The sequence below is a fragment of the Anolis carolinensis genome, chromosome 2, assembly GCF_035594765.1.
Source record: "Anolis carolinensis isolate JA03-04 chromosome 2, rAnoCar3.1.pri, whole genome shotgun sequence".
Taxonomy (NCBI): Eukaryota; Metazoa; Chordata; class Lepidosauria; order Squamata; family Dactyloidae; genus Anolis; species Anolis carolinensis.
Window position 1 is genome coordinate 166,528,502 of NC_085842.1, and position 13,071 is coordinate 166,541,572.

A 13,071-nucleotide genomic window follows, 5' to 3' on the forward strand; every position below is an offset into this window, starting at 1 on the left:
TAGCAGTTATTACAGCTATAGAAAACAAGGAAAAGACAGAAGAGAATCCAGACAGGCAAGAAAGCCTAGAAGAAATTGCTAAAGAGTGAAACAGTGCACAGCAAGGGCAAAAGTTGTGTTTTAATTCTTATCTTTCATTACTAAAATGATTTTACACTTTTCCTTTTTAATCAGAAGGGCTATTTTTAAAATATTCAGTGAAGCAAAATGCTATATAGTATATATCCTTTAACAATAACAGGAATATTCCTCTTAAAGCAGATATATTTTTACAAAATTATAACTTCAGGAGCATGATAGACATATGTAATTTGAACAACTTAGAAACATCACAGTATATAACAGTTGACTTTTCACAAGAGGTGATTCAGAGGTGCTTCCAAAAAAATATTGTTTGAAATGGGAATGTCTAAAAATAAAAATGTTACAACAAACCCCCCCTCCCCCCCCCCCCCACACACCAAAAAAGCTGATTTAATTCACCAATCACAAGCAACTCAAGTAAAAATCTTGCAGGAGAAACTGTCCTCCTGACACCTTAATTATTTTTTCATTCCGTTCGAAAAGTCACAGAGTAGCCACAAAGAGAATTGTTTAAATCTCCTTGCATGAAATAAATAGATAAGGACAGCTCAAGTTCTTGTGGGCAGCTATAGTTCTCTCTCTGCCCCACTCCATTATGCATAGTTCAATAGAGCTTCACAAAGAGTGATCTATACTTTGCCACGAGGACCTTTGGAGTGATGAGCAGCTTTTCGCTGGAGGAATTCAGTCTCTAGTGCAATGCTCAATAGTTGCTTCAGTATTTGTTGATGCCAAATATGCGGACGCCATGGAACAGGGGCAGTTTGGGCAAAAGGACACTCAACAAGGAGGTTGTGTTGATTACAAAGTGCACAGGGTCATACTTTGTATAAAAGCTGGTCAAAATGTATCTGGTGGGGAGAAAATACTGTGTTAGCTATACATACTTCAATCTGTACATCAATCACAATGTCATTCAGTCAAGAATTCTCTAAACAAAAATGAAACCAAAACACAAAGCTTCATCCAATTTTTCATTTCAAGGCGGATGGGAAAACAGTCATGTAGGAAACCTAAGTGTTTAATTTACTTTTCAAGTAAGCAGTGAGCATTTTGGGTAGCGAAAACATGACTATTTCACAGTGATATGCATAAATGGAAACTATGTGTTACTGTTTCTTTCTGAGCCCAGTCGAGCCATGTTTAAAAATAATCTTGTTGCATCAAGCCTGAGTAGGCATCTCAGCTTAGTACTTCCCACTAACAAAGATTTCAATGTGAAAAGGATCAAAAAGCTGCTCACATTTTCTGACAGAAAAGCCTAATGCACATCCTTGTAATGAGATAACATGAAAAGGCATGGTCCTCCAGTAGTGGAACTCACCATCAACTGCACCAGGTAGCACTGTTGGAAATTTCAAACCAATAGTTGGATGGCCACTTTTTCCCCAGTTCCACAATAGAGCAATGGCATGAAGTTATACAATTTTATATATCCAGCTTACCTGAGACTAAGCCCATTAAACACAATGACAATTCAGTCTACCAAATATGGCAGCAAAATGGTTGGACTAGCAAAGATAGTGTAAATTAAGATATGACTGTAGTGCCAAACCTGCTTCATTTTAGTTTTTCTATACCACTAAAGAAGCATTATGGGTGCAACTTGTGTTTATTTGGAATAGAAGTTAATGTACATTCTTCCATGATCAGGAAGGGAAGGGTTAATCTGTAGTCCATAGGACTTTAGTTTCTGGAGGAGGCGGGAAATAGCTCAAACTTTTGCTTTAAACCAACTTTTTCTGTCTTTAAGGAACAGCTACTAGATTAATCTCAGAAAAAAGGCCAAGGCAGCTTTTGTAAATACGCAGCTGATGTCTCACTTTCAAAAAACATTGATGAAATAAAATTTTGGAAATAATGGAGATGGATAGATTAATGTTTTTAATGAAAGAACACACAGGGTGACGTGAGACTCCCAACAGACTGGAGATTGTTCAAAGACTAAGAAGGCATGTATCAGTGCCAGATAATTAAGCAACAGAGAAATTAAATTTAAGAAGGAAGGAACGTGAATCAGACTAGAGAAAAAGGAAAGGACAAAATAAAGATAAATATCAACAATACAACAAACTAGAAGAATACACAAAGATGAAGATTGGGAAGTCAAGAACCCCCCTCTCCCAACTATCCTACCCCTTGTCCCATTTCTACCCTTCTACCTTTTCCATTACCTACCATACCTGAAACATCTACCCACACTTACTGTACTCCCTTATAGATTTTTCCTACTATCCTATCATCTCTATTGTTCTCCCACTTTACTTGTAAAAGAAAAATACCCCTCCCCCCTCTTTCTTATTTTCCCTAATAAAAAATATTTTTTTAAAAAAAAGAAAGGGAAAAAAATCTTAATCTCCTTATATCTCAATCACTGACTAAGATCAACTGCATATGCATAGCTACTGCTAGACCAATGGCTGGGTAGAAAAGATTAATAGGTAACAACATAAGATGGCATAGTCAATGAGTTCTGGCCACTAATGTTAAAATACAGCAAATGCTTCACAGCAGTAAACTAAACATAACCAAAAAACAAGTGAATATAACCAAAGCTGCATTAAGCATGTCCTGACACTTACAGCACAATTGGTGAGATGCTTAGGAATTTGCGTGAGGATGTCCACTGTGTCCCATAATCAATCTGCTCCCAGTGTGTGAGGAGGCGATCCTTGCCCTGGTCGGGCGTTTCAAAGGGGGTCCCTTTTACTGTGTGCAGGAGCCAATACATTGCCTGAGAGAGAAATAATCATGGTCTTCCCTTCTTTTATAGTGCAGTAGGAAAGAGGCAGCAATGTTAAATTAAAATGGCATAACTACAACATCTTTGGGGATTCAACAAGAAATGGCAACAAGCATACATGATAAAATTCCTTAAGCACATTTAATATGCCAAACCCATGACAATCTTCAAGATTTATTTTCTTTGATTTTTTTTATAATGTATCTTAGAATCAACTGTAATGAAACAATGCCTTAAAAGAATAATGTGAATTTTGTGACCCTCAAGAGGTGACCTACTCCCACAATACTCTGCAAGTACTTTTCTAAAATTCTTAAGCACTATTTTCAGCTGAAAACAAAGTCTAAAGCAGGGCTTCTTAAATGTTTTACATTCTTGACCCCTTTCAGCCCCAAGTATATAAAATAAGTATAATAAACCAGCCTCTGCAAGGTTGGCTAAACAAGCTTTTTCTTTTGTGGTGTGCAACTGAAGCATTTCTGCAGAGTCCACTTTAAATACTTCAGGTTGTGGCTAACAGATTTGTGTACATGGGTGACGTTCTGTTGCCAATTTTTTCAGGACCCCAACATTGTGCTAAGGAGACCACATTTGGGGTCGGGACCCACAGTTTAAGAAGCAGTGATCTAGAGGACATGTTTTTGCCCCAAACGCTGTTATCACCCAGCAAGAGTTCAAAATAAATGTGAAATGTAATGTATGATGATGATTATTATCCCAAACTGGCTCAGAAGGATTCAAAAACCACTCTCCCACTCTTTGCACATGCCCTCAAGTCACAGGTAACAAAGCAAGCTTAAGTAAGAGGGTGAAGATAATCAGATCCTGCAGCAGGAGGGTTTTGACCTACCAGGTTATGGATGACGTTGGTCAGAGTCCAGACCACAGGAACACTGAAGAAGGGGATGCTGAGAAGGATGATGTGGAGGACTGCCACTGAAATACTGTAGGCCAGCCAGATGCCGCGGCTGTTCATCACTCGCGTGTTGGGATTCACTTCGCTGTGAGCTACCCCAACATTCATACTGGAGCGAAAACACAGAGGAGCTACATATCAGAAATCACTACAAAAGGCAGTTTCTTCCACAAGGTTAATACCTTTCTAGGCATATCTCCCCCTTTGAGGGGGGGGGGGGGAGCTTTTAACACACAGCCTGCCTTAGGTCTCAAACCCTAAACCTGAGCTGTTCTCAGAGCCTCCTAAACTTCAGTCTTAGGCTGGTTTCACACTGACCATATAACGCAGTTTGAACCGCATGATACAGTCAGTGTGGTGTCATGCAGTGTAATTCAATGCAGTTCAAAATACTGTCCCAAGATTACAAAATGAATGCAAGGACCTGTGTTGCACTAATAACCATAACACTATGTAACAAAATTTGAAAATGCTCTGTTCCTGGTTTGAAAGTGTTATTTCCTGTTTAATTGTGCAGTAAAGGTAAAGGCTTCCCCTTGACATTAAATCTAGTCATGTCTGACTGGGGGGTGGTGCTCATCTCTATTTCTAAACTGAAGAGTTAGCGTTGTCCGTAGACACCTTCAAGGTCATGTGGCTGGCATGACTGCATGGAGCGCCATTACCTTACCACTGGAGCAGTACCTATTGATCTATTCACATTTGCATATTTTCGAACTGCTAGGTTGACAGAAGCTGGGGCTAACAACGGGAGCTCACCCCGCTCCCCACATTCGAACTGCTGACTTTTTGACCAGCAAGTTCAGCAGCTCAGCGGTTTAACCTGCAGTGCCACCACGGGCTCCTTACAAGTAAGTGCAGTACTTACTTTGAAAATATTTTTTACACTCCAGAAACTGCATTTTTGTGACTGCCACATATTACGTCGAATTGGTCGAGACTCTATGAGATGTTAATTGAAAAACTATAGCAAAATGTGCTGCAGGATGTCCCACAAGAATAAAGTTTTTGCAGTTTAATAAACCTTTTCCATGTTTTTATGCTAGAACCAATTAGAAAATGACATATATAACCCAGGAACAAAAATCGTGTTACACAGTGTAATACATTCCAAGCTTAATATAGGTGGCACTCCCAATTGTTTACATTATCCACCCCGCAAGGCATCTTATTACACCCTTCACTGCTCTCATTTCCCTGCTGCTTGTTGCCCACTGTAGTTTGGATTCTGAAATATATGCTTGTCTTGATCGATGGGGGTGACTTTGAAAGGATGCCACAGGTGGAACAGCTCTGCTTTCTGCATAGGGAAGCTGATGGAGAAACACAACCTATCTAGAAACCCATTAAGAAAATCCAACAAATGCTAAGTTCAGCAAAGGGCAAGAAGGATCCTCTCACCTCTGCAGGACTCTACCATATACCATGCAGCTGTGGACAAGTCTACATAGACCACCAAACACAGCATTGCCCAGACACGAATCAAGGAACACGAAAGGCACTGCAGACTAACTCAACCAGAGAAGACTGCCCAATATTCCAATATGTTTTATTGATTAGCCCATTGGCCGTATCAAAACATTTAAAACCTTTAACAAACACATTAAACACACACATATACAATCCACATTACAATCAGTTAAAATAAGCAAGCTGTTAACAAGATCAAGATCCTGATCCAGATCAAATATTTGCATCACCCCTACAATTTACCCCAATCGACTCCAAATATGCAGTTCTCAACTGAGTTGCTTTAAATAGAAAAAGGGCCATTTTGTATGCTATTTGAGGATTCCGGCCAGCCAGTAAAAATGTGTTTTTTTTATAGGATCCAAGTGTGACTTTTGTATAATGTATGGACCGAGATATTGGTTTCTTTCTCTCTCATACAGTTACAGCTAAACAGTACATGTGTGATATCTTTTACCTCTGCCGCTCCACAGATACAAAATCTACACTTGCCTCAAACAGACAAGAGAAGTCAGCCACAGCAGAGCACTTGCTGAACCAACCTAGACACAGCATGTTATTTGAGAACACAGAAATGCTGGACCACTCTCACAACCACCATGTCAGACTACACAGAGAAGCCACTGAAATCCACAAACGTGTGGACAATTTCGACAGAAAGGAGGAAACAATGAAAATGAACAAAATCTGGCCACCAGTATTTTAAAAACTCCGAAATCTGGACAGCAAATAAAGAACAACTGGATGCCTGCCATAGATGTGGGCGAAACGTCAGGAGAGAATACTTCTGGAACATGGCCATACAGCCCGGAATACATACAACACCACCAAAGAACAACACTTAAAACAGGGGAATTCCAGACAAGAAACAATCAGGGCCAGCTAATCACCTCCCAACAAAAGAAGCCAGGCCTTGAAGCTGCAAGGCTATTCGAAGCAAATCAAACTGGGGGGATGGTGGGATTTTCAGTGTGCTAAGGCGAGGCTCTCTTCGGCAGAGAAGGCGAAAGGCCCGGTCAAACTAAGGCGCCATAGCCTTGAGTCATGGCAGGCAGTCCAGGTGGTGTGGAACCGCCTCCGTTCTACAGCGTGAGCGCGCCCTCGGCTCCTTCCTTCCTTCTCTCTAGGAAGACCTCCTTGGGCGCCTACCTGGCGGCTTCCTCCGGAGCGCCTCTCCTTCCAGGAAACGGGACTTCTCCACAACAGCAGCAGCCAGCGCCTCTCCCTCGCCCGGCAGAGAAGGGGTTTCCAGGAAGAGACCCGGCATCGTCTCCGCTTCCCTCCTTACTTCCCTCCTTCCCACCCGCCAGCCAATCGCTACCTCCTGCATCCTCTTTCTTTCCATGCCCATTGGTAGCTCTTCTCGGCGATGTTTCGCCTCTCCGCGAGAGGAGCCAATGAGGAGAGGCGATGCTGGGAGGTGTGAGGTGCCAGTGATAGCGCGGCCCTGATTGGGTGCCCCGCGCAGGGGGTGCGGAGGCCCTGGCGAGGAGAAGATGGCGGCGGCGGCGACAGAAACTGTGGAGCTCCACAAGTTGAAGGTAACGCGAGTCCAGTCTCGCGGGGTTCTTTTGGAGGAGCCGAGGAAGCGGCCCGTGGCCTCTCCTCGTCCCCTCCCTTTCCCTTTCTTGCCCGGCGCTTCGTGCTTGTGTTTGGCTGGAGCAGCGGCGGCGGCTTCTCCTCAGGGGGTGGCTTGTGCCTCTCTGTCTGTCTGTCTCGTGAGGGCGGGAAAGAGCGGCCGTGCTCCTCCCGCTGAGGAAGGCCTTTTCCAGGTCAGTTGGAGGAGGCCCCATTCTGCCATGCAGGAACACACAGTCAAAGCACCATCTAATATCTAGGTTGCTATGAGTTTTCCGGGCTGTATGGCCATGTTCCAGAAGCATTATCTCCTGAAGTTTCGCCCACATCTGTGGCAGGCATCCTCAGAGGTTGTGAGGTGTTGGGAACTAGTCACGTGGGGTTTATATATCTGTGGAATGTCCAGGGCGGGAAAAAGAATTCTTGTCTGCCTGAGGTAGGTGTGAATGTTACAGTTGGCCAGCTTGATTAGCATTGAATAGCCTGGCAGCTTTGAGGCCTGGCTGTTTCCTGCCTGGGGGGATTCATTGTTGGGAGGTGTTAATTGACACATTCACATTTGCCTCAGGCAGACAAGAGTTCTTTCTCACACCCTGGACTTTCCACAGATAAATAAACCCCACTTGCCTAGTTCCCAACCCAAAAGGATTTCTTTTGGTATTATTTCTCCTAACAGCCACAAAACCTCAGAGAATGTCTGCAATAGATGTGGGTGAAACATCAGAAGAAAATGCTTCTAGAACACAGCCCGGAAAACTCAAAGCAGCCTAGGGATTCTGGCCACAAAAACCTTCGACAACACATCTAATAAATGCTTAGAAACCTCTAGAGAATGAGGCTTCACCACACTCTGAGGGAGCAGCCTATCCCCTATGGAGCCCCAGTGGTGCAATGGCAGGGCTGCTGACTGAAACGTCAGCAGTTCGAATCCAGGGAGCGGGATGAGCTCCCGACTGTCAGCTCTAGCTCCTCGTGCAGGGACATAAGAGAAGCCTCCCATAAGAGGATGGGAAAACATCAAACATCCAGGCATTCCCTGGGCAATGTCAAGGACAACCAATTCTTTCACACTAGATACGACTTGCAGTTTCTCAAGTCGCTCCTCACACCAAAAAAAATCTGCTGCCAAACAGCTCTTGTTTTCAGGAAGTTGTTCCTCATGTTGAAGGGGAAACTTCTATCCTGCAGTTTGAATCCGTTGCTCCATGGGTCCTAACCTCCAGGGCAGCAAAAAACAAGCTTGCCCCCTGCTCAATGTGACATCTTTTCAGATATTTAAGCATGGCTGTTATGATGTCCCCTCAGCCTTCTTTTCTCCAAGCTAAACATACCCAGCATCCTAAGTTGCTCCTTGTAGGGCTTGGTTTCCAAACCTTTTATCTTTTTGGTCTCTTTCCTCTGGACACATCGCAGCTTGTCAATGTCCTTCTTGAATTGTGGTGCCCAGAACTGGATACAGGTTTATTCCAAAGCAGAATACACTTAGATTATGACTTCCCTCAATCTCAACACTATACTCCAATTGATACAGCTTAGAATCGCATTGCTTTTTTAGCTGCCACATCACACTGTTGACCCATGCTCAGCTTGTGGTCTGCAAGATAACTCATTTTTGTGCGTTGTTCATGCAGTGATACCTTAATTTAAGAATTTAATTCGGTCTGTGACTGTGTTCTTAAGTCAAAACATTCTTATCTCAAAGCAAATTTCCCATTGAAATGCAATTTATCGGTTCCAGCCCCCCAAAACTACCCTAATTTTGTTATGTGTTTTTAAATAAGAAAATGTACTTTATAAATAACAAATAATGTATAACATGTTCAGAGATAGGCAGTTCTTGGTTCCATCCAACCACTGTATCAAGGTAGAAAATTTGAGGCAGCATAACTGGGTTGGCCAGTGTAACTGCAAGGAAAAACAGCATCATTTTCTTCTTACTGTAATTCAATTACCTCTCTCTCTCTCTCTCCCGCCCCCTAATCTCTCCTTGAAGCAAAACATACAGTACTCCCTCCTTGTTTAGGCTGAGGCTCTGCTGCACTTGGCTGGACTGCAATCTCTAGAGTGGAATCTCTGGATCGGGCTCCTCCCAGAACATTCAGGGGAAGCACTCACATGGAGCTAGAGTTTTTGCCTTGCAGGAAGAGCCAGACCTGCTTCAGCTAGGAATCCAGTCCAGTTTTATTTCTCTCTGCCTTACTGTTAGAATTGGTTTGGAGGCAAAGAATTGTTTGTAGGTCAAAACAGTGCTCGGATGTCAAAATGTCACTCTAGGCCTAGTGGGGATTTGTAAGTTAAAACATATTTATGTTGAAACATTCTTATGTAGAGGTTCTCTCGAAAACTGTAAATGAATTGATTTGGCATTAGGATGGAATCCGTGTCAGTTTGTATCAGTTTGGGCCCCATTGCCCTAAGACAGTATTTCCCAAACTTTAGTTTGCCAAGTGCTTTGGACTTCAACTCCCACTTAAACCATTGGTTCTTCACCTTTTCTTTACCCAGGAAACTCTTTAAATATTTTTGTTTTGAAGACCCCTTAAGGTCAAAACTCTAAAGTGCATCAAATATTCATATAAAGTTGCTAATCAAGGGTCTTCAGATTTGGAGAAAGAAAAATAAATACACACACTCCTATTATAATATTTTTATCGGAATGATTCTATACAAATGTATAATTACTGAAGACTTCTCCCACTTCTTTCCATTAGTTTGTGGCTGGAGCACATGGAATGGCAATGTGCAGAGCCAGCTAGTTTTTACCTTGGTTTCTGTCTTATGGCTATTCTGCTGTTGCTCAGCTGCTCAGTCTGCTTCCTCCCCGTAGCAGAACAACAATGTGAAAGGAGGAATGCAAAGGCTGGCTGGGCCTGTATATCAGCACTTACTGGAAGATACACTTTCCCACCACTTGACTGCTTTCTGTTTTCAGTGATTCACCCCTTTTGTAAATCACTCACCTCTGATCCTCATCAGTCCAGTGGCATCACTAAGGTTAATGTCACCCCAGCATGGTAACTCATGGTGCTACCCTCTCCCACACCCTTGGCAGGCAGGCATTTTGCACTCATGTGAGTGGAAGCTGCTGGCAGAGGGAAATGTCCAGTTTTGATGTGTCTCCCAGTGCCCAGAGCTAATACAGGCAGGAGAAGGCCCAAATAAGGACACACAGGATCCCTCCCTTGCAACCCTGCAGAAGGAATGAAAGAGAGGGGTGAAAACAGAGTGGTTGCTCAAAGGAGAGGAAAACAACAGTATTAGTGTATATTACAGCCCTAAAAAAAGCAAATGAGGAAGGAGAAACAGTGAGGAGAGGCGGTTGGGTCCCTTGCTACTGTCTTCTGGGCTCAGAGCTGCCACATGTTTGTCATGTTATGTCATGCCCCATTTCTTTTCTGTGATGTATTGTTTATCCTATTTTTCATGCTGCTGGTGTAAGCAGCATGACTTTGCCTTCAGCAGGACAGAGTTAGGCAGGTGGCGTAAAAGGGATCCCATTACCATCTTCTGGGGATTTTTATCTGTTTCTTTCCCAGTTGATATAGTGACAGTGATATCCGTTTTCACAGCTGCCAAAAATCTGAGCCTCCTGGTAAGCAGTGCCAGGTGCTGAGTCCCAGTGCTTGCCCCCACCCCCAAGTCCAGAAGCAACAAAGAGGGGGGGGGGCACTTGCTTTGCTGTTTCACCCTCTCATTCAAGCCCAGCTGCGACTTGCCTTTCAAAGGAAGGGGAGAAGCCCATGGCCACCATTCCTGCCCTAACCAGCTGCTCTGCCAGACCTGAAAGGGGTCACCAGGCAGCAACAGCACTCTATCCCACCAACAGTTCTTTATCCCATCAGCAGCCACAGCAGATAGCTGGCAGAAGGACTCAGCCTGGCCACTCCCTGTAACGGAGTGGTCATATGACAAGCCATGCACAGGTCCAGTCAGCCAAACTTTGCCTTGGCTCCTGTCACACAATCACTCAACTCTGGAGAGGTGCGCTGAGGAGTCTTCAAGCCTTTGTAGGGTGCCCTGTGGAGGGCATTGTGACTGCCTGCTCGTGTAAACCGTAAAGCTTTTAGCTTATTTTCTTGCTGTTGTTGTGAATGCATCTGCTGACTTTATTTCTCTGCTTCATATTTCATGTTTTGAAGTTATAAGAGAAAACATGCTTTAAACTTTTTGTCTTTCATATTTTACAGCTTGCTGAGCTGAAGCAAGAATGTTTAGCCCGAGGTCTGGAGGCAAAAGGAAATAAGCAGGATCTCATCAACAGACTTCAAGCCTATTTTGAGCAACATGGTATGTTCCTCTCTATACTTTGCCAAGATCCCACGCTATTCTATTCTATTCTGCTTTGGTCAGATCTCATCTGGAATACCGTATCCTAGACACTACAGATCAAGAAGGATATTGACAAGTCAGGACGCATTCGGACAAGGGTGACCAAAATGATCAAAGATTTTGAGGGAGCTGGGTATGCTTAGTTTGGAGAAAAGAAGGCTGAGAGGGGACATGATAGCAATGTTTCAATATCTGAAAAGATATCATATTGAAGGGGGGCAAGCTTGTTTTCTGCTGCTCTGGAGACTACAAGACAAAGCAGTGGATTCAAATTGCAGGAAAAGAGATTACACCTAAACATTAGGAAGAACTTCCTGGTGGTAAGAGCTGTTTAGCAGTAGAATGTGTTGCCTTGGAGCATGGTGGAGTCTCCTTCTCTGGAAACAGAAGCAGGATGATTTATCTGTCAGGGTGCTTTGATTGTGTTTTCCTGCATGGCAGAGGGTTGGACTGAATGGCCTGTGGGGTCTCTTCCAACATTATGATTCTATGTGCAGCAGAGGCTACATGTTAGGATAGGAAGGAAGCAAAATTCCATTGTGTGAAAATGTCTATTTTTAATCACGGTGGTGGCTTTCTGTTACAGATGTACCCTATGGGGTAGGCACCATCTTCTGACATGTGAGAGGAGGCTGCACTAATCACGGTGGTGTTCTGCTATGCCTTTTTTTTTAATCCAGCATAGAGCAGATGTGTGCTACCTAGATGGGCACAGCACATTTGCTTGGTCTTTGCCAGTACTTCAGAATAATCCTATCTTCCTTTCTTCAGTTTTTGTAGGCTAAGTTTCAGTCTTCAGAAGAATAGGAGAGTATGACTTCTTGGGCACTTCAAATATTATGAAAAAGCGCATTAGAAATGCAAGCAAAATAGCCAAAACTCTACAGAAAAAAACTTCTAATGGCAGGATGACTTAGTACTCTAGTTAACATATTTATACAAACGCTTTCAGTCAGTACACTACTGTTATGCAATAATTTTATAGCAGTGTTTTGAATAAGATTTTTCATGGAACATCAGACATTGATTAGACATTGCACAGGTTTGTGTATTCATCCCTCATTTTCTGATGTGTTTGCTGTAGCATTGGAATTTATGACTGCATGTTTAAGTGTGACAATTTTCTATGGTTTGAGCTAAATAGCAGGTCATGGCAGAACCTAGACTACACAGCAAAGTGAACTTTTGTGACTTGAATCTTAAGATGCATTTTGTATGTTATACTTTTAGTTAATAAATACATGTGTAATATAATTTATTATGTTGTAATATTGTGGTGGTTTGGTTGATTTGAATGTAGAGAATATAATAAAGTACAAGATTCTAAGTAGAAGCCACATTTTCCAAAAAAAAAAAAAGTTCAGGACACCCAAGAATTTAAATCATATTTTAATTTATAACTCTTTCTGTTTTTCCTCTGGTTGTAGCTGAGGAAGAAGCAAATGAAGAAGATGTTTTGGGAGAAGAAACAGAGGTATATCATATTTTTGTGTAAGATGGTTAACCCTTTATTGCTGTATCCTGAACTTGACAGTTATTTTTTTCTTTCTCTTAACAGAATCTTGCAAACTGCAAATAACCTGAAAAGATCTATATTACTATATTACTATCACCACTATATTTGAACTATTATGCTATGTATCCTAGCAAGATATCTGTTGACTTCCTTGTCAAGTCGATCACCAGAAAAATATCCAATGTTAGTGCAAAATAATATTCATGATTCAGGAAGTAAATTAGTTTGTATTTTTTTATGTGTTCTTTTGAAGGTTCTTAAGTTTACTAAGACATAAATCTCCATTACAACATGTACTTCATCCTTACTATTAAGGTAACCTATAAGTCTACTTCCCATTAGGTGGGAATAAGCTCTGTTGAGAATATGGGTATATATGGCTTAGTGGATGTGTAGAATTTTGCTGCAAGTGGCGTGAGCAAGGCTGGCATTTCA

The 13,071-nt window shown here is 42.4% G+C and overlaps 2 protein-coding genes across 3 annotated transcripts in view; one reads left to right on the plus strand and one right to left on the minus strand.

Moving 5' to 3' along the window:
* Positions 1 to 100: 100 nt before the first annotated feature.
* On the minus strand, positions 101 to 6,520 carry ormdl2 (ORMDL sphingolipid biosynthesis regulator 2). The gene is made up of 4 exons (XM_003223199.4): positions 6,363 to 6,520; positions 3,678 to 3,852; positions 2,667 to 2,818; positions 101 to 935 (listed from the first exon to the last, which is right to left on the minus strand). The coding sequence occupies exons 2-4, from the start codon at positions 3,849 to 3,851 to the stop codon at positions 800 to 802; spliced, it is 462 nt and encodes a 153-aa protein (XP_003223247.1). The 5' UTR covers position 3,852; positions 6,363 to 6,520; the 3' UTR covers positions 101 to 799.
* A 79-nt stretch (positions 6,521 to 6,599) lies between these two features.
* The window catches only part of sarnp (SAP domain containing ribonucleoprotein), a 68,450-nt gene continuing 61,978 nt past the window's right edge, over positions 6,600 to 13,071 (plus strand). For both annotated transcript variants that reach the window (XM_003223194.4, XM_003223195.4), the window contains exons 1-3: positions 6,600 to 6,754; positions 10,979 to 11,078; positions 12,548 to 12,594. In XM_003223194.4, coding sequence (XP_003223242.1) covers positions 6,710 to 6,754; positions 10,979 to 11,078; positions 12,548 to 12,594 — 192 coding nt within the window. In that variant the 5' untranslated portion in view covers positions 6,600 to 6,709. The remainder of the gene's footprint in view (positions 6,755 to 10,978; positions 11,079 to 12,547; positions 12,595 to 13,071) is intronic.